Raw genomic sequence first — 24,679 nt, 5'->3', positions numbered from 1 at the left:
TAGCAGGAAAAAACATTTTACATAAGTGGATCTACCTAGAAATTATTTTTTTATAGACAAACTCTCTTATGTTTTCCACATGGATGGGTGGAGGCTTCCGTACATGAGTCACGGGTCTGAAAATACTTTGATATCTGGGAATCTTTCATTAAAACCACAAACTACAGATACCCTACATTCAATAGCACAATGTTTTCAATATACCCAATGGTTTCAAACCAGACTGTTAACCAATGACCTTCCAATTGAAATTTTACCCTCCACTATTTTATGCTCTTTCCATCATATGCTAGTTGTTAAACCGACCACCATGTCTTTTTGTTTCTTAATGTCCATCAATCGACAAAGCACGGGTGACTGGTTCTCAAACTATACTGACAAACTGTATGCTGTCAATATTGTCTTGTTCTACTGGCCAAATGTTGAGGCCATTTTCATTGTAACTGTATTCTTGTATCAAAAATTAATAAAAATAAAAATGTGGCAAAGGCTTTTTTTTTCCAAGTTTGGGCATTTTATGTTTGACACCAAAAATAAATTGACAAGAGTATACTACACTCCCCACAGACTGCACACAATGGGACTCCCGGTTGACCCCACTTGTGCACGGTGCTGGAGGGACCACGGAGACCTAATTCATTTACTTTGGTGATGCCCAAAGTTGCATCACTACTGGACGGGAGTGGTGCAAACTATTAATAATGTGTTCCAAGTATCTTTGGAGGTAGCTCCACCGGAGTGTCTGTTGGGATTGTTGGGTAATTTTGATTGGGATAAACACGTGAGAGAGGCTATACATAGAGCCTTGTTTCAAGCTAGAAAGCTGATTAAGATACATTGGAAATCAGAGGACCCTCCAACATGGAAAAAATGGATTAATACAATTGGCAATCTATTGAGACTGGAAAAAGTTATTTATCAACACAGGGGCACCATGGCAAAGTTTGAAAAGTTGTTTGCACCGTGGTAGGATACCCCGGGGCTTGCCCCGGTTGATCTGGTGATGAGTAGGCTATTCGGCCTTAATGCATAGATAAACCTGCTGATTCCTATACCCAATGCACATTATTGTGTTGGATGATATTTGTGGGGGTGGCAGGGGGAGGTATGGTGAGGTGGGACTTGTGATATGTATAAGCATATGGTGAGTTACCATGCTGTAAATTGTCTGTATGCATTCATGTGCTGCTTTGTAACACTGGCAATGGACTGTTGTTATTGTTGTTGAAAATGCTTTAATAAAGTTTTTGTTTGGTTATAAAAAAAAAAATTGACAAATAACAAAGTCGTCAAAAATGTGAATGATTTAACTACTTAACCTTAGGTGGACATCATATGGCGTCTTAGGTTGAACTGGAGATATCTGAATGAATCCTGCAGCTACAGGCATCATCCAGATATATTTTTTTTCAGCTGGCATTTCCCTCACATGTAAAAGCCATCATAGCGTCTGTTTATGAATCTACCGGCGGCGGTTTACCATAGGGCTGGCCGTGGACCAGATGGTCCCTGGCCATCTCTATGACCCTCAAAAGCCGGAAGCAACATCATGATGTCACTTTCTGCACTGGCAGGTGTGAACACTGCTGTTTTTTATAGCTGGAAAACCTGAGATCGATTTTTTATTTTATCTTAGGCTTTTCAGCATAGAGGAGAAATGTGGGGACTTTTAGACCCCATATATCTCCATAAAAAGGACCTATCATGCCCTATTCCTATTAAGAGGGTTGTTTACATCCCTTGTAATAGGAATAAAACATTTAGGGTAAGTGTAAAAATAAAAATAAAATAAAGAAAAAAATGTCCCCATCCCCTTTGCTCACATGCAGAAGCGAACGCATACGTAGGTCGCGCTCGGATATGTAAACGGTGTTCAAATCACACGTGAGGTATAGCAGCGAACATTAGAGTGACAGCAATAATTCTAGCACAAGACCTTCTCTAACTCTAAACTGGTAGTCTGTAAACATTTTTAAAGTGTCACTTATGGAGATTTTTAGGTACCAGGCTAGGTTCTTCCAAAAAAAAAAAAATCACGTTTGAAAAATTGCTGTGCAAATACTATGTGACACAAAAACTTGCAATGACTGCCATTTTTTTCCATAGGGTCTTATATATATTGTTTGGGGGTTCTGAGTAATTTTCAAAAAAATTATGATTTTTATATGTAGGAGAGGACTGCCAGAATTGGCCTGGGCTTGAAGTGGTAAAAAAGAAAATAGGATAAAAATATCAGCAGAAAAATAATAGGTATGAGGAAAGGAGATAAAATAGTTAACAAAGGGTGGCATATACCCTGTGTTTTTAGGGTCATATGGATCTGATTAAATATGATATGGCAACTATAAATGTAAGGGATAAGATCATGGGTGTAATGCCACGTTCCTGCAGACTGTCTGTGTATCTGTCTGCCCAATATGGGCAGGCAGTTACACTGTGACAGGAAGCTCAATGAACTATTACAGCGCTCAACAGTACCGTGGTGGTTCATTGAGAACTACATGCTGACAGCCGCAAAGGCTGACGTCCTTCCAGTTTTCCTATTCACCGAACACTGAATGAATGATGTGGCTGGGTGGGCGGAGTCCTGCACAGCCACATCTTTTTTTAGCTCTTGCCAGTTTGGGGGGGGGGGGGGGGGTTATAAACCTACTAGCTGTCAAAATGCGGGATCAGGGGCCGGTGCATATGTAACATGTTAACATGTTACATCCTGAAATATGGGTGTAACATCTACCATGTTACAAAAGGTGAACTTATCCTTTAAAGGGAATGCAAGGCGGTTTTTATACATATCTTCTTTCTTTATCATGGACAGAAAAAAAAACATTTTTCTTCTCATGTAAATAAAATATTTTTAGTCACAGAGAACCTTTGTATCTGGAAATACATGTCAGCAAGTTGGCTCAGTGCCCAGCATCAGCAGTGGTGCACATGACCTATTTAAGGGACAGCCAGACTGGGAGACGGTGCTGACTGACCTTCAGTTTGTATCTTGTGACCTTACTCCTGAGCTACTTTTATCCTCCCCTGTACCTTTGCTTATTCAGTTTCTGACTCAGCTTCATCTCTGACCTCAACCCTGCTCATAATTTGGTACTCCACTGCCAGCTTGTTCCTGACCTTGCCCTGCTTTGTGACTTTTGTTTCTGGCTTTGTCCCATGCTTCCTGTCAATTGCCTGATATGGACTGCTCCAAGATCTTGCTGTAATCCTCTACAAACCTGCCTGCTGGCATCATTGGGGAACTCTACCTTCCTGAACCCAATTTCTAGCCAGAGTTCCTCCTTAACTTTTACTGGTGGTTTCTGTGGCTTGACTGCTTGCTTAACACTTCTGTCTGCAGGGATCTGCACAGCAATCATGTTCCAGCTGTCCTTAATGCCATCTGACCTACTTAGAGAGGCACTTTGGCTGGAAGTACAAGAGAGACTGCCCTTGTGATTTTGGTCTCCTATCAGGTACCCTGTGACAGTGCTAGTGTTTTGTGACACTACAAATTCTGGATGAACCCCCCCCACAATGCCCCCCTTTGGTCAGTGTCTGCAGTTTTCTATGGAATGAGTCATTAGCGTATTGACTCCTCTCTTGTTAGATGGATCAGTCTAAGTATTAGCTCTGTTTTTTTCCTTTCAATCACTTGTTATCAAATACACATATTCCAGTTGAAGAAACAAGTCCAAACCTAGTAAAATATGGTAGTTGAAGTTCATTAGGACATATTTTGTTACTCCATAGTAAAAAAATCTCTTACTGTGAAAATCATCTTTAATATGGAGGAAAAAAAATTACAACTATGCAGGAGTGTATGGTAATAAAGTAACAGCTCATCATTAATGAAAGTCTTTTGTCTTTGAATGTTATCTGTACCTTTAAGCATGTTTTCTCTTATTTTTCAATACCAACAAATATGAAGGGATATGAAGGTCTAGCCAAGTTATCCCTTGAGATAAAATCTCCCAGTAGACCAATCAGAGAAAACACTGAACATTACACTTATGAACTGCCTACTATCTCCCAAACCTTGAGATATAATGCCCCAAATGTACTATTATAACAGAAGCAGTAAAAACAACAAAAGACCATAATGAACCATCTCATGGTCAATTTACATGTTATCACTCTGTGGCCCTTTATGTTTAGTATATACTTTTTTTGTCATTAAATATTTTTCTTTTCTTCCATTTCATATATAATCAGAGGCCATAGAAATTAAACACATTTTGACCAGTTGAACAAAAATTGCAAAATAGACAAATTAGGTATGTTCACTATTTTATGCTGGCATGCACATACAATATGTTGATTGTTAAGACCACTTACCATCTAATTTGATTAAATAAACTATTACTATTTAAGTTTTTATTTTAATATTTTAATTTTACACACAGGTTAGTTTTATTTTAAATCTGATTTATTCCACTAGTTTACTCCTACTTTCCATTCAATTGTTTTGATTTTTTTAGTAGGTATTAGTCTCTCTTCAAACATGCATTAGTATTTTACCCTATTATTTTCAACTAAACCACCAGCAATTTGTGTTTGTATTATTTCAACAACTACAACATTTGTCTCATGGGTATCTGCAATTAACGGCAGCATGCCAACTATCCCCAGGTTACAAACTACCATGTGTGCAAGTTGATAACCAATCCCTTGTAGCAGCCTTCTAGTAGAGGATAATATTACAATAAAAGACTTTTATGCAGACATGTAAAGGCTCAATACATTCTAGTAAAACAACAAGTGTGCTTTAGGTTATGCCCACAGGACCAAATACTACAAAGAAACAGATTAGCGCTGCCTTTACAGTTAATGAGCATAATTAAAAATACCAATAAAGATGTTAATGTTTAAAATGCAATATAGCCAATATTTTGAATAATAATTTAGCATTTTATTCAACAGATACATTATACATATAATTAAATATGGGAAACTGGTGTGCTGCTTTGGATGACCGTAGTTTAGTTGAAAATGTCCAGACAAGAACAATAGTAAATGGGATTGACAGAAGAACTTGAAAAGCTGCTACCATTAGTAGGTGAAACCTTAAAAGAAATGCAAGAAATGTAAAATAGCTATTCAAAATCTGGTGTGAAGTAATAGGAATAAAAATATTATTATTAAATGTGTGTTCAAAAAACAGACTGAATCAAAATAAATAAATACCATAAAAAAAAAAATCGAATCAGCAGTGTATATAGCAATATTGACTGAAATCGTGGTAATGTAAAACTGGGACAAATAGTGGTGAGAAGTCCGTAAAAAAAAAGTTGTGACATATAGTGGTTTTAATAGTTCATCTGTCCTTCAATGTGCTGAGAAGCAAAACACCTTCCACCATAAATCCACCTGTGAGTGCAATGCACGCTCACCTGAAGCACATAAAAATGTGCACAATATAATCCACACAATAGGAAAGGGGAGAAAGGTGTCCTGTAGTCACCACAACTTCTCTCTCAATCCTGGCGGGGGGGGGGGGGGGTCGCACTCAAAGGTAGAAGGTTGTATGAGAAAAGATTCTTGTAGACTTTATCTCATTAGCTAGAGGGTGTTCCTCATATATGTGAATAAACAGAAATTATCTCATAGCGTGATTCCGTCAAAAAACATTTAGTCAAAGGGTTAAACACTCTAAGAACACTTACATTGTGGTAGCGAGAAGCAGGCATGACACGATAACACTCCTGTGTTTACTAAGCAGCTGACAGTCATCCGACATGGATCGCAGTACAGCAAGCACAGCTGACATCACTCGACTCCTCCTACGCGTTTTGTCACTGGTCACGTGACTTCTTCAGGGAAAAGGACTCTCTCTCATTATTTATACAATTGTATCAAATACTGGCTGCATGTACGATGAACGTGATTTTATAACCAACTCACTGATACAGAGAACTCTACAAGATGTTCACATATAATAACACTACTAATAAATATATTGCTAAAAATATAAAATAGCCACTCAGAACAAATATATATATAAAGATAATAAGATAAAATACTTATGTGGTGTGGGCAGAGGCAAAAAAAAAAAAAAAGGGGGGGGAGGTGGATGGGATGATAGCAATAGATGAGCTAAAACAACTCCTAATATAAACATGGTGGGGGGGGGGGGAAGACTCCCAACAGGAGTGTTATTCATAGGGTAGGAGATCAAAGACTCCCTCTTGTGGTTGCATACAATTATGATCCAGAACAAGGAATAGAGTAAGGAAGAAAACAAATAATAATTGATAATCATTGTATCAGGATTACCATCTAGATATATACCACAGAAGTATACGAGAAAATTAAACATAAAAAAATATATGCTCAATAAACCAGAATTAACGAGCAATAAAAAAATAGAAGAGTTAATTATATAGTCCACACTCAGTTAAGGAATTAATCACTGTTTAATCCCATAAATCGTGACAAAGACCATGTGGAAGTTTTCAACAGAATGGTAGTACAAGATCTAGAAAAACTGAAAATTTTTCTAGATGCAGCTAGTATTTGATACAGTTGTATAAATAATGAGAGAGAGAGTCCTTTTGTTTGTATGCATCGCGAGCAGCAAGCCCTAACGTCACTAATTGGAAACACATGCAGCGATACTATTTAACATAGGCACCTGTCACTCTGACTCTTACCATGAAGAAGTCACGTGACCAGTGACGTAACGCGTAGGAGGAGTCGAGTGACGTCAGCTGTGCTTGCTGTACTGCGATCCGCGTCGGATGACTGTCAGCTGCTTAGTAAACAAAGTAGTGTTATCGTTTCATGCCTGCTTCCCACTACCACAATGCGAGTGTTCTTAGATTGTTTTACCCTTTAAATAAATGTTTAATGGAATCACACTATGAGATCCTTTCTGTTCATTCATATATATGAGGAACACCCCTAGCTAATGAGAATAAGCCTACAGGAATCTTTTAACATCCAAACTTCTACCTTTGAGTGTGACCCCCACTCGCAAGGATTGAGAGAGTATTTGTGGTGACTATAGGACACCTTCCTTCCCCTTTCCTATTGTGTGGATTACATCATGCACATTATTATGTGCTTCAGGTGAGCGTGCATTGCACTCACAGGTGGTCCTGTGGTCAAGGTGTTTTGCTTCTCAGCACATTGAAGGACAGATGAACTATTAAAACCACTATGTGTCACAACTTTTTTACAGACTTACCACCATTTGTCCAAATTTTTCATTATCATGGTTTCAGTCAATATTGTTATATACACTGCTGATTAGTTTTTTTTATGGCATTTATTTATTTTGATTCAATCTGTTTTTTGAACACACATTCAATATCAATATTTTTTTTCCAATTCCTTCACACCAGATTTTGAATAGCGCATCTATTTTACATTTCTTACATTATACATATGTTAGGATTAACTGGCCATGCACTGTATGACCATTTGTGATTATGTTAAGTATTTTACATTGTTAACTGCTTCAGGGACTGATGTGAATGATTCTGTGTTTGCTGTAAAGCTCTGCATGACTGAAAACACTGATTGCAATAAACTACACTTTAAAATGTTATCTACAGTATGTTGCCAAGCCACTTGGAGTTCACCTATTTACATTACGAGATACATAGAATAGGTAGCCTTAAAGCCAGCCATAGACGGATCAAAATTGAGCGGATTCAGCAGGAACCGGTTGAATTTTGATCCATCTATGAGCAGGCTTGTTGTATTGGAGTTGATCTATAGATCAATTTCAGTACAACCAACCTGTCAGTTTTTTCCCATGTGATCACTGTCGGCACCGCTCATTGTATTCTGAAGGAGGGGAAACCTCTTGCTGTCAGAATACAATAACGCATTGGGAGGGATTCCTGCATGAACACACTCAGTGTGGTTAGAAGAAAGAAAATTGCATTATCTTGCCTTAGAAAGGTGTGACCTGGGAGAGGTAGTATGGTAATCTTTGGCTCTATTTTCACTTTTTTTTTTTTAAACAACCTATACTTTGAAACTCTTTCACTTTCCTGGAAAATTGTTAAATTACTTTGGCTGCTAAAAGTGCTTAGAAACTGGGGGCCTAATACCACTTAAAGTTAAAGGGTACACTGAAGATTTTTAGTAGCTCAGTACTGATAGGAATATAGCTAGAGATACATTGCTAGGAGTAGCGAATGATTGCTAAACAGATGGAAAAAATGCCTCTGTATGGAGTTTAAAAAAAGATCAATGCCCTTCTGCCTATTAACCTACTGAGCATGCATTCTTCTTATGAATCTGAGTATGCAATGAAATGGGCGCTCGTGGATGTATCGTGTTTGAATGTTTTATAAAAAGTGAGTACCCTGCTGTCACCTATTAAATTTTACAAATATACCAAACGGGATGACGCTATGGAGCATTATTTTCTTGTTTACAAATACCATGGAGTAATTTAAAACCAAGGGGGAAAGGAGCATAGATAACATGTCCTATTACATTAGATGTGTTGGGAGAGAAGGTGCAGCCAAGAAAGTTTCATCCAATGCTGTTACCTTACAACAGTAAGGTGAGCGGCTTGTGAACAAAGAGGTGTCACCTACACTGAAGATTCACACTTATTTTGGGTTGTAGTCACCGGCTTGATAACACTGGAGATTCACCATTATATGTTTTTTAAGTCACTGGAATGTTGCACATTTATTTCATTTATTGGTTCTTGTTCACGTTCCAAATAGTAGGCCACATGGTGAAGGACAACTTTTTTTGAATTAATGCTAATAATATTGTTTTTGTTATATCACATTACTCAATTTCATTTCAATTTCACAGTATTGAAGATTGTATTAATATTATATTTACTTTATTCTTTCACATTTATCATTATAGCCACACAGCGCAGCGCTACACCACTTTCTTTATCATCACAATTAGCTTGGATTTGCTACATTGGTGTTGCCAGCTTTTTCTAGGCTATTATCCCTCATCTTAGTGATAGCGCGAGAGTTATACAACATTTACTATTTGCACCCACTGCCACTCTACACTGTGTCTCCCCAGATGTGCAGTGAGAAAGCCCTGCATGCAGGCTCACTGCAGCCAATAAGCTGTAGTTTTGGGGACCACTGATCTGGGTTGTCTTTTAATTGAAATTAACCAAGTTCTCCTGAAAAAGTCATTGTGCAGAAAATCTAACTATATGCGATTAGCATTTCCTGATTTTTCTTGGTACTCTAAAGACCATGCGAATCACAGGTAGGGCTTATTTACACAAGCAGGCAGAAAAAATGCTGCATTTAGATGTGCACTGCACATAGTTTTTTATGAGCAACACTACAGCAATCAATGAGCCCATACACATACTGTAGCTGCACCTTTAGATGTGTATTTTCTGCAGAATCTTCTCCCAGCCCTGCCAGCAAGTGCCTGCGTTCATCAAGAAAATACATACAGTATATGCCTGTGTGAATGTACCCTAAGAGAGAGAAATCTATAGGGATCTATGGTATCTCTCTTCACTAGGTAAAATCAGGGCCGTCTCAAGGGCAATGAAATTAAAGCATCCCCTTAAACTCCAAAAACTATTTTTAAAATTCTTGCTTATTACCTACGGGCTAGAAAGAGCTAGCAGTGCCATAAGGCCTCTTTCACACTGAGCATAACATACACACATTTATAGGACATTTCTAAACAAATATGAATGAATGGTATAATTCAAACTGTGCATTTACCTGCATTTAGGTGCATACAGGTTACTTGCATTTATTTTTAAAAATAGAATGGTTTGTATCCAGGGGCAGATTGCTTACTCTGAAAGCATTATAAACCCAGGTACATTTATGCCTCATTCACATAGGCACTGAGGCCCGTATACCATAAATGGGACATTTTTTCAGCATCCCTACTTCAGGTGCTGTGTGCAGGTAGTTTATTCATGCCTCTTAGGAGGCAGTAGCTGCAGGGACAGAGATGCGTGTCCTAATGTGACAGGCATGCAGGTAAGAAGCCCTGAACACCAATTGTCTGTGTTTGGGGCCATTCACCAGCACCCCTGCCACATTAGGATGAGTGACTGTGTCCTTGCAGCTGCTGCGTCCCAATAGACTTGAAGTGGTTCCCTGCAATAAGTACCTGGAGTCTAGGGAAGCTTAAAAAACAGCTCATTTATTGTATATGGACCTCAGCGCATGTGTAAACGAGGCTCATAACACAGGAGATAACACAGGAGAAAATTATCCGGGAAATATAAAAGGGAGTATAAACAAAACGCATAAGGTAAATGTGAATGCAGTTTAACAGTAAAGTTAATCACCTAGTGATGAAAAGCAGTGATGAAAAGCAGTGGCAACAATTTTCAATGAAGACTGTGTTCAGAAAATGTATAATGCTTTGGTGTTTTATGACATTTTTTTAGCAACAATGCAGATTTTAGCATGTGTGAAAAACGAAAAAACTGCTAATGTAGCAGTGTGGATAAACAATCAGTACTGTACATGTCTGATTTTGATTAGGTGTGTGTGTGTGTGTGTCCTAAATTAAAACACACCTGAAATTTCCCCCATATGTGTCACAATCTGCATTCTATTTATTGGGGATTCAGGTGCATGTACATGGGAAGAGCTGACCCCAAAACTAATGATTTTAAGAAGAAGCTGTGCAACCAGGCTTTACAGTGAGGAGTAAGGATAGGCAAGTATATGACTTGGTAGGGGGTCGTAGGACCCCAATAAGTGTAACTGCACTAAAAGTAGTTTTGTACCGCCATTCCCCTGACTTCAGATTTATTTGATTTTTGTTTTTTTACTTCTATTGACCATAGTCTGGCTGATTAATAGGCAGTGAACTGGTCCATTGTTTGAAGGGTCTGAGGACTCCTGGAACCCAATCTCTTCAGAGCACATCAGCAGCAAACTTGTGGCACAATTATACAAGCATGCAAAAAGCAGCACATCAATCACAACAATAACTATCACAGGTCAAGTCATGCATTAACCATGCACTAGAAGAACATTCATATGTACACACGTGGATTCATATAAAGAAGTCATCCAGGATGGTGGTGTAAAACTAGGTATCTGTGGAAGGTTAAGAGTCAAGCTTGGAACTTTTGGAAGAGGTACACTAGGAAGACTGTTGGTGATGCTTCTGTAATAAAAAAAAACCCAGGAATACAAAAATAAGAAACATTTTGCTAGCCAACAAAGGTTTTGGCTTGATGCATATTTGCCTTTATTTAAAGCTGAAGATTAGTTAAAATATTTTTGTCACTACAGCCTTATTGACCTAAATGAAGTATGTCCCACATCAGGCAGGTGGCTGGATCCTATGGAAATCTTCCTTTCAGGGTACCTGTTCCTTCTAATGGTGCTGAACCTCCAGTACTAAGATGGTTAAAAGTTTGAAGTCTTCACTCTGAATTGCATTAGAGATGTGCTGATGGGGACCCACCCCCAACTCATCTATTGCGAAAATCCCATGCAATGCTCATTCTGAATGTAACACAAATTCTTAATAAAAGCGAAGATCCTGTCATTCATCCAATTAAGCTCCCCCCACCACACAACCACCATTCTGTGGTTCTCAAGACCTGACGCTACTAACCACTGTAGTGCTGGAAAAGAGTCGGGAAACATGCAGAAAATATTTCTACAGGATCCAGCAGCCTGCATAACATTGGATACACTTTATTACAGATAAGTTAGATCAATAAAGCTGTAGAGTTAAAAAATAGCTAAACTTTAGTTTTAAAACTGATCAAATCTATTTCAAATGTGACACTTGAAATCAAAGGTAAATAATCATTTTATTAAACAAATTCTAAAGAACAACTTTAGCTAAAACCACCTTTCTAGTGCTGAATCAAGTGTGTGTGGATGGGTTAGAACCTTTTTCAGTGTTTGCTTGATTCTACATACCCCGCACAGTCTCAATGACAGGTGTAATAGGGGAGGAAATCTTTCTGATAGGGATAAATAAAGCAAAAAAACACACTGTTGAAAGGAGAGTAGTAAAAGCTTATAACTTTTATCTTCATAGTTAAGTCTATCAATCGGTAAGTGTTTGCAAACATGACTCAGCGAGCAATGGCAAAGGTACTAACCCTTCCCCTTTTTTTTTTATCTAGAACAAAAATGTGTAGCTATTCCTGAGCTTTAGCTGATTTAACAGCCAAAAATAGGATTGTGATTAAAACATAAACCAGAACTACCCATCCCAATACATGTCTAGTAATGATTAAGGTAATTGATTGAAGCTAGAGTTCAAACTTAATTTTGTCTGCAGTGAATACTTATGGATAAATTCAACACCACAACTTCAGAGTTGAGGGTTGATTGAGAGGACCTCGCAGAGCAATCAAAAAATCTCTACAATACAGCGTTAACTTTCTCTATATCAGTCTAAGTAATGAGTCTAAGCAATGACATGCACATTCTACAGGTGTGCTTGTGGTACAATTTGTGTAAACAATTCAAATCAGTAGTATTTTGTATGACATCATACAACTACATACAGAATAATACAACTTACTTCACTGGCTGCCACGTTTCTTGTTCAAACCCTTTGTGAATAGACTGTGCAATTGAAGACTCCATGAGATCAATATAGCGAATCACCAGTGGCACAAAACATTCTTGAACATGTTTGTGAAATTTTCCATTGCATAACAAAGCTTTGGAAGAAAAATAGAATGCTGTTAATTTAAAGCAACAGAAAATCCGATTTTTCTTATTGATGAGTTAAGTAGTTGCAGATTTCCTTAGAATACCAAAGTTGGCCATTCAGAAGTTCTACTGCATTCTGAGTGGGGTTGGTTGGGCTCAGCAAGTGTTTATTTTCTTTATTTTGCAGTCACTGCTACTTTTTGTCACAACACATGCTGTAAATCAATCGTACACAGTACATTTCTATTACACATGAGTAGTAATGGTCATAAAATTATTTGGTCACACTTTCCTCAACCATGGATGGTGATCAGTCCTTGAGGTAGTAGTTTTAATACACACTAATGTCACCATGTCACATGATGAAGATGGAGGATATGGTTTTCCCTTTCTTATGTTGACCCACCTCTTGCTGCTTGGACAGTGGCAATGAACCTATAGTGTTCAGCAGTGAGCAACTCAAATCAATGAAAGTAATTTCTCAAGAGTCTCCCCTATTATACATGAAGAATTCAGAGCGGTTAGTATGATTATAGGTTTAAAATAATCCCTTTTAAAGCATGACACTGCAGCAACATAACCAATAACATAGGAGAGGGAAAGCCAAAGCATGTAAAACATCACTGCCCAATACCTGATAAAGTCATTTGTATCCCACAGACTCCCTGATTTTTGTCCCTCCCTTTTTGTTTGTTTGTAACAATAAATAATGGGAGGGGATTATGCTTTATAAATCAATAAAAACCAATTGCTGTCACAGCTACTAAACATGTAATGGGAACTGAAGCCAAACAGATAAATATATAAATAAATACTGTGTAAGTGTTGACTGCTTCCCACACATCTGAAATATTTTACATCCAAATCCAGAAATTTAGCTCTTTAATTTGTCCATCACCTGACCTTCATTTGGTTCTCTGTGCTATGAATGTGGATCACCATACTAACTAGATATTGCCTGTTCTTTTACCCCCTTTAGCATTGCTAAACAACTTCCAACCATGAGTGCCTGAACCCTTATTAGGACAACAGCACAATCTCACCCAGATTTCTGGTTTGCAGGTAATTTTGGAAAGATAATAAAGAGAAACATCTTTAGCCCTATTTAAAATATATCATTAATTTGTAATGAATACATAACTGGACTAAACCTATTTTGTTTTAAATTTGCTGTAATTCCATGTTAACATAAATAATTCCTGCAGGAATGCTTGTTCTTTATAACCTCTGTCTGCCTTTTTAATCTCAATACTTTTTATTGGAGATTTTTCATAACAAACAAAAAAGGTGTTTACAGATATGAAACAGCAACAAAACGGTCGTCACTAATGAGTCATTAGAAGGATGGTGACGAGAACTGTAGTGACAGGTATAGACACAGGTATCCCAACCGGGGATATGATAATACATTTGCATAGGAATTCGAAGCGCCGACCTTCAGCCCGGGAAGCCCCAATGGGGTCAAAACTGCCTCTCGGGGGTGAGGGTGCAATGCCTGTATAAATTAGGTGTTAATAACGTGTTGGAATGTACAGAGCAAGAAAATATAAATTAACCGTAAAAAAAAAAAAAAAACACAGGTACTATACAAGAGTTATTGTGAGATAACCAGTCATATATTAATAGGCCTAGAAGTGAAGACCTTAAGGGTCTAGCTTGCGTTTGGAGTACCAATCAGACCAAGGGCTCCACAGGTTTTCAGTGTATTCAAGCCTACCTTGTGTTTGTGCAAAACGAGTTTCATAGTTACAATGAAGTTAGGTCGTGTTTATGATTTCCTTCAGTGTAGGTACAGACTCCATCTTTAACATTCTGGTGACAGATAATCTAGTGGCTAGGAGTACATGAGTGACGGTAGTGCTAAAGGTAGGGGGGGATGTCTTCCAGGCCAATATTTAATATCACCAGGCTCGGTGAGGGGTGAATGGTGAGGCCCGTAATTTGCGATAGCATATGAAAGACCCCCGGCCAGAGTCTGGCGAGTTTGCTACATGACCAAAATATATGATAAAGACTACCGGTTTGTCCGCACAATCTCCAGCAATATGGAGAGTTGCTAGCATGGAATTTAGAGATGCGGTATGGTGTGAGGTACCAGCGCAACATTATTTTGTGCGCTATTTCCCACAAACCTACACATTTGGTTACCGCGAAAGTTGTACGTAGTGATTTTTGCCATTGCTGTGGGGTGAAGGACATGTCTAGATCCCTCTCCCATGCCAGTAATTGAGGGGTTTTGGTGAATTCCGCTTTAGCCTTATGTGTCGTATAAAACAGGGAGATATCTCCTTCCGGGTTGGGTCTAGATTTTAGGGGGATCCTGCATTTGATGTCAGGCGTTTTACGTAAGAAGGATACTATGCACAGGTAATTATAATGCTGAGATTGCGGTATATGGAATTCTGAGCACAAGTCTGAAAATTATTTAAGGTTATTATTCATGTACAAGTCGGATAACCAGGTAATACCTCTGGAGGACCATGAGGACAAGGCAAGGTCTGGTATCAGGTAGGTTAATGTCTTGAGAAGACAGAATTCTTGTTTTTTATTTCTCTATAACAATAAAACCAAAAGCTATATGCCATTCTACTTGGCTGTCTACAATCAGAGGAAAACTAAAAGCTATGATAAAAACAATACGCTAAAGTGATCAAAAGTTAAGAAAGTAGCAGTAAAATTACTCCAGGAAAAAATACCATGGAACAGAGCATGTCCCTTCACAGCACATTACTCCTGTGATTTCTCATATGGGTGACACACATTTAGTAAAGTAAAAGTAGTGCATCTATTTGTACTCAAATTTTATCTTAATTTCCACCAAATTTTAATTCACCAATTTTTCTCTAACCAACTCTTTTTCCTCACTAGCTACTAAGTAATTGGGTTCAAGGATATGGTACATGAAAATTGCTTCTTATGTCCAGGTTTAAAGTGGTTGTAAAATCACATGTATTAATTACTTTGATTCACTGTTTTAGGTCCCTGTTCAGTACAGTGTGTGTGTTTTGCTAAAATATAATGCTAAATACCTTCTTTGCAGTACCCTGCTGTGCTGTCATGTGACCTCCCTCTGCTTTCCTTCCAATGAGAGTACAGTGGGAGGGACTATGATTTTCCTCTGATTAATGCAAGCCAGCAGAGGGAGGTCACCTTTCTGCATAGCACGGCTCTGCACAGAAGGTATTTAGCATAATATACCGTTAGGAAAACATACACTGTACTAAACAGGGACCTAAAACAAAGAGGATCAAAGTAATTAATACATGTTTCTTTACTTTACAAGCACTGGAGCATCTGTAAGGATAATAATTACAGAAGAGAGGAACAGGCAGGATCAACCAGATATTGAATAACATTGAACAGGAAAACTGACATGGCAATAGCACTGTGCTATGGCCATGCCTTAAAAGGGACAGGAGCATTTTTTTGTGTGGGGGGCTACAACCACTTTAAAGCTTAACACCAGCCTTTCCTTCTTTCTTGCTTCTCACAGTGTGCATTAAAAGAAGCAGCGAGTCAGGGAATGCCTGCCCTATTTCCTGGCTGGAAGACAGTCTGAATAATCTAGTTCTTTCAACCCATCACATGCTATAGACAGCACCCTGCTTGGCCCTACCCACCAGCCATGATATGTTTGCATTAGACAGAGAAACACAAAAGTCTAGTGATGATGTCACTGGGCATAAAAAAAGCTATGAAAACAGAAAGGAAAGGGGAAATCTAGGAAGGAAAAATATAAGCAGAATAAATGTCAGCTTTAACCATGGCATTATAACTGGATACTATTCATGTCATTTCCAAGATTTTTAACATCTGTAGATTACCTAATATACTGTAAATAAGAATAATTAAATAGTTCTATAAATCGCTTATAAAGCAACAGATAAGTACAGCCCAGTGGGATTTCCACTTCTTTATTTCCTAATGAGTTTTTGGTAATGAGAGTTGACTTTGCCAGTCACTCAGCGCTCTATTATGTCTAATTTGACTCTACTTCATTCTCCCTGATAATTATTAACACTAGCCTTTTTATCCTCATGAGACCTCATTTCAGTTTTTAGTTTTATTTCTCCCTTCATGAGGGACAAAGTACTGAAGAACAGAAATCATTTACTGTTAAAACCGAACATTTATGACTTGTTAGGGAAAGCCAGCTATATTTACAGGATAAGCCAGGGCATTCTAGCTGCCAGCATTAATGTGCAATCTGCGTGAAAAGGCTGTTAATTAGAGAACAAACAGTGTGTATTTTTCATTTGGGATTTGTCTCTCAGCAGACTGGTCATTTGCAATTTACGAGATTCTATTTCACAGATTAAGAGGTGAATTGTGGCAAAAGAATGTTCTTATCTTGAGTACAAGATATCGAGATGCACGGATTTCATCTTTTATATATATATATATATATATATATATATACACACATATATATATATATATATATATATATATATATATATATAATATATATATATATATATATATATATATATATAGCATATCTCACTACAGCTTTTGGAACTAGGCAATTTGGTTGGGTATTAATTGGTTAGATTTCACACGAGAGGGCAAACCTAAACATAATGCTTAAACAATAATGTGGAACTAAAATTTTTCCTCTCTTCACCCTCCAACATGCTCTCACTAACCTTTTTTTTTGCAAAAATTGCCCTCTCTCCTCAAACCCTAATTTCTTACCCCATCTTACCACACCTCCCTTACCCTCCTAACGTCTGGGAATATCACCCCAAACCCTGGCCCTCCACAATCTAGCTCTCACCCCCAGGAACTGGCAGTCTCCATTCTTTGGCAACAGCCGAATCCCTCACCTTCTTATTTCAATTCCCCCTGCTCCCACAAGCCAGCTCCCTCTCCTATGCATCCTCTAGAATGCCCACTCAGTTTGTAACAAGCTTGGCCCTGTCAACAACCTCTCTAACTACCTCAATCTACTTGCAATTACTGAAACCTGGCTTCAGGAATCTAACTCTGCCTCTCCAGCTGCCCTCTCACACACCCAGCAGACTAAAAAAGGCTGAGTTGAGCTTCTCCTTTCCCCACAAAGCACCTTTCAGATTTTTCCTTATGAAAATAGATCAGCACCTACCCAGAGGTTAAGATTGCCTCCATCCCAAAAAGATACTTAACAAAAAGAAGTATGAAACAAAACTAGCTTATGTATCAAGAAGGAATATCTTTAGGGTGTATGCTTTGGGCTGATGCGTTTTACGGTTTTAAACTTTTTTTTTTTATTGTAGCTTGTAATAAAGGATTGATTTTAAATATATACCTTGTGAAATGAATTGTAAGTTGCCCTCCTTTAAAATCGCAGGGGCTTTTGTGCTTCACACTTCAAAGTTTTTCCTACACTTCCCTCTCTGTTCCTCTGCTCTTTTGAAGTTCACTGTATTTATCATTTTAATACAGTTGGTCTGAGGATTGAAGTAATTTACCAGCCTCCTGGCTCAGTGTCATGCTTTCTCAATGACTTCTCTGCATGGCTACCCTATTTTCTCTCCTCCTGCTCACCGGCATCATGCTCTGTGACTTTAACATTCCAGTCAATGAGGACCTCTCAGCCGCTTCTCAACTACTCAACCTAACCTCCCCTTTTAACTAGAGCAAGGCCGATATACACTTTCCCCGATATATCAGCATCGGCAACGGAACTGCCCGATATTGCCAATATTGTAGTGACATCATTCTGCCTTCTTAGGCCGGCTCCCTCGCCTTGGACAGCCTCGTCTGGAGTTGGAACTAGTCTCACAGGAGTGTATCACAGCCATACACATACCCACAGCAGCCCGGTGCCAGCCAGCCACCCAAATCCACAGGCCCTGTACCAGCCAGCCAGCCACAGGCACTGTACCAGTGAGCCATACAGCCACCCACAGGCACTGTATCAGCCAGCCACCCACAAGACCTGTACCTGCCAGCCACAGGCACTGTACCAGCCAGCCACCCACAAGCCCTGTATCAGCCAGCCACACAGAGTCCCTGTGCCAGCCAGCCACCCACCACAGGGTGCCAGACAGCCAGCCACCCACCACAGGGTGCCAGACACCCACAGACAGGGTGCCAGACAGCCAGCAACCCACAGGTCCTGTACCAGCCACCCACAGGCCCTGTACCAGCCATCCACAGGCCCTGTATCAGCCAGCCGCCCACAGGCCTTGTACCAGCCAGCCGCCCACAGCCCCTGTGCCAGTCACCCACCCACGGCCCCTGTGCCAGTCACCCACCTACCACAGGGTGCCAGCCACCACAGGGTGCCAGACAGCCAGCCACCCACCAGAGGGTACCAAGCCAGCCACCCACCCCAGGGTGCCAGCAAGCCAACCAATAAGCATTAAACAAAAATTAACATATTCAGTACCAGATGTGTGTCAAAAATTGTCTTTATTTTTCAAAACTTTAAATGTACAAAATATCGGCCCATATCGGCCGATACCGATACGTTGTGACCAAAATATCGGTATCGGCCCTGAAAAAATCATATCGGTCTATCCCTACTTTTAACCTAACACAATGGACACAAACCACTACTCACTCTAATGGCAAGGACCTCTCAGCCGTTTCTCAACTACTCAACCTAACCTCCTCTTAACTAGGGAAAGACCGATTATCTGCAAGGCCGATATACACTTTACCTCGATATATATCAGTATCGGCCTCGGAACTGCCCGATATTGCCAATATTTTTGTGACATCATTCTGCCTTCTTAAGCCGCCTCCCTCGCCTTGGACAGCCTCGTCTGGAGTTGGGACTAGTCTCGTGGGAGTGCATCACAGCCATACACCCACCCACAGCTGAAATTCAGTGGGAAATCCACCTGCTCGTAAACCGCCTGATTGGTGACATACTTTCCAGGTGGAACTCAACTTTGGCAATGCTGCAGCGGCTGCACATGCAGTAGAAGGCAGTCAATGAGAACCTGCGTAAGTATGGTACGACAGGTTCAGGCCAGTTCGGCTTTTTTTCCACACACCAATGGCTGCTGATAAAGGATACATGCACTGTACTATCACCATTTGAGAAGGCGACATGAACGGTGAGCTGTGACAATGCATGCATTAGTGACACAATCCCTGTTGTGTTCCTGCTGGACCAGACTCTGCGTGGCATTATGGACAGGGCACTTGCAGAGGAAGAGGAGACATTCTTTCCACTCAAGGCCTGCTTTACATAGGCACCATTCTTGTGATGCCACAGAACACATAGGAGGAGGGGGAGGATTCTGGCAGTTTTGGAGGCATTGACGCAGAGGTATACAGACGTCAAACCTTAGGATTTGGTTTTCTGTCCCCAGAACCCTTGGGAGTTATACATGGCTAGGAGGAGGCAGTTCAAGATACTGTAATCCTCAAGGACTCTGCTTCTCATGCCTTTGTAAACATGCGGTGCATGGGCTACCTTATTCTTTAAAGCCTGTGAAAGGACCCAAAAATTTGTGACATCAAGAAGAAGGATCACTATTGGTTGGCAACCCTCCCTAACCACCGTTACAAGGGGAAAGTCTCTGAACTTATCCAGTCCCCACAGAGGGAGCAGAGGATGAAATACCTTTAGGAAACCTTAAAGAGGAGTTTATGTAATGCCTTTTAAGACTCTGCTAGTTTACAGTATTATGGAAAAGCTCTGTTTGAGGCTTCTGTGGGTCAAGAGAAGAGCAGTGGAGAAGGGGGCCACCTCAGTGATGCATTTCAAAGTTCTTTTAGTCCTCGGGACCCAGGGCTGTCAGCTTCCACACTCCATTGGCAGCGTCTGCATCATATGGTGGGAGATTATCTAGGGGCAAAAAACAGACATGGAGAGCTTTCCAGTTGACGATCCACTGGGTTACTGGGTCATGAGAATAGACCACTGGCCAGAACTTGCCCAGTATGGAATTGAGCTGCTGGGCTGCATTGCATCCAAGTGTGTTTTCCGGACATGCATTCAGTGCTGATGGAGGTTTTGTGACAGATAAAAGAGCTTGTCTATCCATAGACTCTATTGACCGGCTGACATTTATCAAAATGAATCAGTCCTGGATTAGCAGCAGCTATCAAGCCCCTGATGCCGATGTCACAAGACTGTCTACACTGTCTAGCTTTGACATGAGCACAATACCCAAGGACCAATTTTTCCACACCTGTTTGACAGTTGCATATCATTTAAATTTTTTACAGCAAGGGCAATTCTTGCATTAATCAAGAGTACCTCTATAGGGTTACAGTGTGAGGGCACCATCAACCTTCAAAGCCCAATTTTTTCACCACTGTTTGACAGGGCATATCGTTTAAAATTTTTGACAGCAAGTCCAATTCCTTCTTTCATCAAGTGTACCTCTATAGGGTTAATGTGTGAAGGCAACACCAACACCCAAAGCCCAATTTTTCCACACCTGTTACTTATATTCAAAGTCTGCGAAACATACAATAGAATTTATGAAAATAAATCTCTAATCTTGTTCTGAGTACACTAAATTATGGCCTCATATAGACTGACTCCCATTTTGTTGTTCATAAAATAAAGAAAGCTGGCAGGTAAAATGTCATTTTTTTTGCCTTTATAAATGTTATTTTTGCAGCAGCAGATTCTATAAACGGTACAGATGCGCCACTTTACAGGCACACTAAGGGGATCACCCAGGCACTATATTAAAAGGAATTTTTCATTTTCATTGTTTCACTTGAAGCAACAGCAAATCACTGCTCATTTAAAAATGATGTTTTTTTTGTTTACAAACTTTTATCATTGATACATGTCCCCCAGGGCAGTACCCGGACCCCTATAGCCTTTGTATGCCCAATAACTTGCATTTAAGCCCTCAAAATGGGCACTTTTGACTTTTCCAGGTCGGGTCCCATAGACTTCAATGGGGTTCGATATTCGGCTCCTAACCTTTGCAATGCTTGAGAGTTCTGGCGAGAACCGAACTGGGGGGTGGTTGGCCCATCTCTACATCCCAATATATTTAACAAAGAGATGGCCCAATACAGCAAAGAGACATTCCCAAATATTAGGCAAAGAGATGGCACAATCCAGAAAAGAGACATCCCCAAAAATTTAGCAAAGACACAGCCCAATAGAGCAAAGAGACAGCCCAATCCAACAAAGCAACATCACCAAATATTTAAAGAGATGGCCCAATCCAGGAAAGAGACAGCCCCATATAGCAAATAGATATCCAAATCCAGCAAAGAGACAGTCACAGGCAGGTAGGCAGGCAGCACAGACCCACATCCACACATGTAGCCCCTAAGCATCCCAATATTCCTAGTCTGCAGGAATGTCAGCTCAGCTCACAGTTATAGGAAAGGAATTATGCAGCAGCAATACTAGCACCTATATTCAATGGACAAGCCGGCCCACAAAAGCTTCCTCAGACCCCCTTCCTCTTTACCGCCACGGGGTATCAAACAAATAGGCTCCGAATTGATCCTGGATCAAGCTGTGTCAGTGTGGCTGATCAATGCGGCCCTGTCTTCTCAGGTACACACTACCGTACCGCACTCTTTTCTTTCTTTTTATAGTCTTCCGGCCCCAGTTTGATTGAACTGTGCTGCACCACCGCTGGTCATGGGACGATCAATGCCCTGCCCACCTGTCGGCCAAACAAATTAAGATTCAGGTGAGAGGAGGCTCAGGAGAAGCCTGTCTGTTGAGCTAAATTCTCCCTTCATAACTGATAGAAAATACAGTGGAGTAGGCATCTTGGGGTGTTCTCCCCCTTGATGGCGGCCCTTTTACCAGCACAGTTAATACTAATGGCAGGCTGCCCACACTGGAAATCACACCTGCACTGGGAACCACGCTGTACTCTTTCCTGCATTTTACAGAGCACTGCAGGCCATTCAACTCAATGGGCTGTCATGCCCGAGCAAACACAGACTGCACAAGTGTGTACCTGCACCCCTCTAAATGTTGTTCCCAGGGCGGACCCCCCCCCCCCACCGACTGCTGCCCTCCCTTGCTACAACACTGCTTGCGTATATAAAGTTACACATGTGATTGTATACACAGTGGTAAATGACAGCCCACTCTCACCCCACCCTCCTCCATGCCCATTAACCAGCTGAGCAAAAAAGGGGGTGGGATATTACTTCTTGATTGATGCTGGCTTTACCCTACTGTGATTCTTAAACACAATACTGAAGAGGAGTGACACTGCCTGGCAAAAACTCACCCGCAACATGTTATTGCCAAAAAATAATAAAGATTTAATTTAAAATATATATTTGTATGACAATGTAAAACAGTTTATTGATATTTCTATTTACTCTGTATCCAAAAGGCTGTGTTTTTGTGAGCATTTCTAGTGAAAAAATCTATCAGCGCAATATCTAATGTAAAATATTAAACAATACAGTGACACAGTAATTCCAATAACATACAAAATGATAGTGTTTGGCTGCTAACACTAATTGTGTTCCCACTCCACAATAAATTAAATAAATAACCAAGATAGTGCTGCACCAGAACCGAAATGTACAATAAACATGAGTGTGCAATAATTACCCACAAAATTCAAATATCAGATGGAAAAATATAAAAGGTGCTCAAATATTTAAATAATGTAATCTGTCCAAGTGATATAAAATGAATAGTGATAAAAGGAGTCCCGATAATCCCACAGATGTCCAACGCTGCAAATCCGTGAATGTGCTTCAATTCACCACCACCGCAAATGAAAGCCTCTCACCTCAATCTCTGACCCAAGAATCAACCAGGGTCAGATGCAGCTTCACCCCACAGGGGTCAAAGGATGGTAGGAGGGATCGTAGGCAGGAGAGCAGAGGGTCTCCCAGGACCAGGTATCACTCATCCATAGGAAGAGATCCAGGTTAGAAGACTTGTTTTATTCTGTTTTCAACTCTTTTTAGTTTGCCACATAGTAAGACTTCCATTTTGTCAAGGTTCCAGCCAGAAAAATATGAGCAACCTCAATATGAGCTCTACAAAAAGTTATATAGTATCTGTAGTACCACTTAGTCTAATTCCCCTTTTGGTAAAATTCCAGCCAGCAAATGTGAGCCTCACTACGATCCCTCCTACTATCCTTTGACCCCTGTGGGGTAAAGCTGCATCTGACCCTGGTTGATTCTTGGGTCAGAGATTGAGGTGAGAGGCTTTAATTTGCGGTGGTGGTGAATTGAAGCATATTCACAGAGGTGCAGCGTTGGACATCTGTGGGATTATTGGGACTCCTTTATAACTATTCATTTTATATCACTTGGACACATTACATTATTTAATTATTTGAGCACTTTTTGGATTTTTCCATCTGATATTTGAATATTTTTGCATATTTTGGGTATTTTGTGGGTATTTACTGCACATTCATGTTTATTGCACATTTAGGTTCTGGCACAGCACTATCTTGGTTATTTATTTTGTGAGCATTTGACCAGAAGCAGAAGACTAGAAGCTCTTCCTGCCACTGTTTCCATACAGACAGGCTGAGAAAGGGCTGGGTCATGTGGCAGCTGTATATTGATTAGGAAAAAGGGTACTTCATTTTCTTTTTTTTTTGTTATTAAAATATAGTTCTATCATCTATATACAGAAAGATAATGTAAATGAAACCGTGTGTGTTTATGTGTTTATTACCACTTTACCAATGTGTCAATGATCAGAATACTTATGTGAATGGTGTCATATATACAGTATATATATATATATATATATATATATATATATATATATATCACAGTATCTCACAAAAGAGAGTACACCCCTCACATTTTTGTAAACATTTTATTATATCTTTTCATGTGACAACACTGAAGAAATTACACTTTGGTACAATGTAAAGTAGTGAGTGTACAGCTTGTATAACAGTGTAAATTTGCTGTCTCCTCAAAATTCCTCAACACACAACCATTTATGTCTAAACCGCTGGTAACAAAAGTGAGTACACCCCTAAGTGTCCAAATTGGGCCCAAAGTGTCAATTTTTTGTGTGGCCACCATTATTTTTCAGCACTGCCTTAACCTTCTTGGGCATGGAGAGTTTACAGGCTGCCACTAGAGTCCTCTTCCACTCTATGATGACATCACGGAGCTGGTGGGTGTTAGAGACCTTGCACTCC

The 24,679-nt window shown here is 39.8% G+C and overlaps 1 protein-coding gene across 4 annotated transcripts in view; it reads right to left on the bottom strand.

Moving 5' to 3' along the window:
• Positions 1-24,679, bottom strand: part of CADPS2 (calcium dependent secretion activator 2) — a 1,183,693-nt gene that overhangs the window by 296,030 nt on the left and 862,984 nt on the right. For 2 of the 4 annotated variants that reach the window (XM_082254958.1, XM_082254959.1), the window contains exons 19-20: positions 12,469-12,610; positions 10,966-11,085 (exon numbers count right to left, since the gene is read on the bottom strand). In XM_082254958.1, the coding sequence (XP_082111084.1) occupies positions 10,966-11,085; positions 12,469-12,610 (262 nt within the window). The remainder of the gene's footprint in view (positions 1-10,965; positions 11,086-12,468; positions 12,611-24,679) is intronic. The other 2 variants (XM_082254960.1, XM_082254961.1) reach the window with 1 other exon arrangement.

This window comes from Pelophylax lessonae (genome assembly GCF_965119305.1).
Source record: "Pelophylax lessonae genome assembly, chromosome: 4".
Taxonomy (NCBI): Eukaryota; Metazoa; Chordata; class Amphibia; order Anura; family Ranidae; genus Pelophylax; species Pelophylax lessonae.
This window is presented reverse-complemented; position numbering and strand designations above follow the sequence as displayed.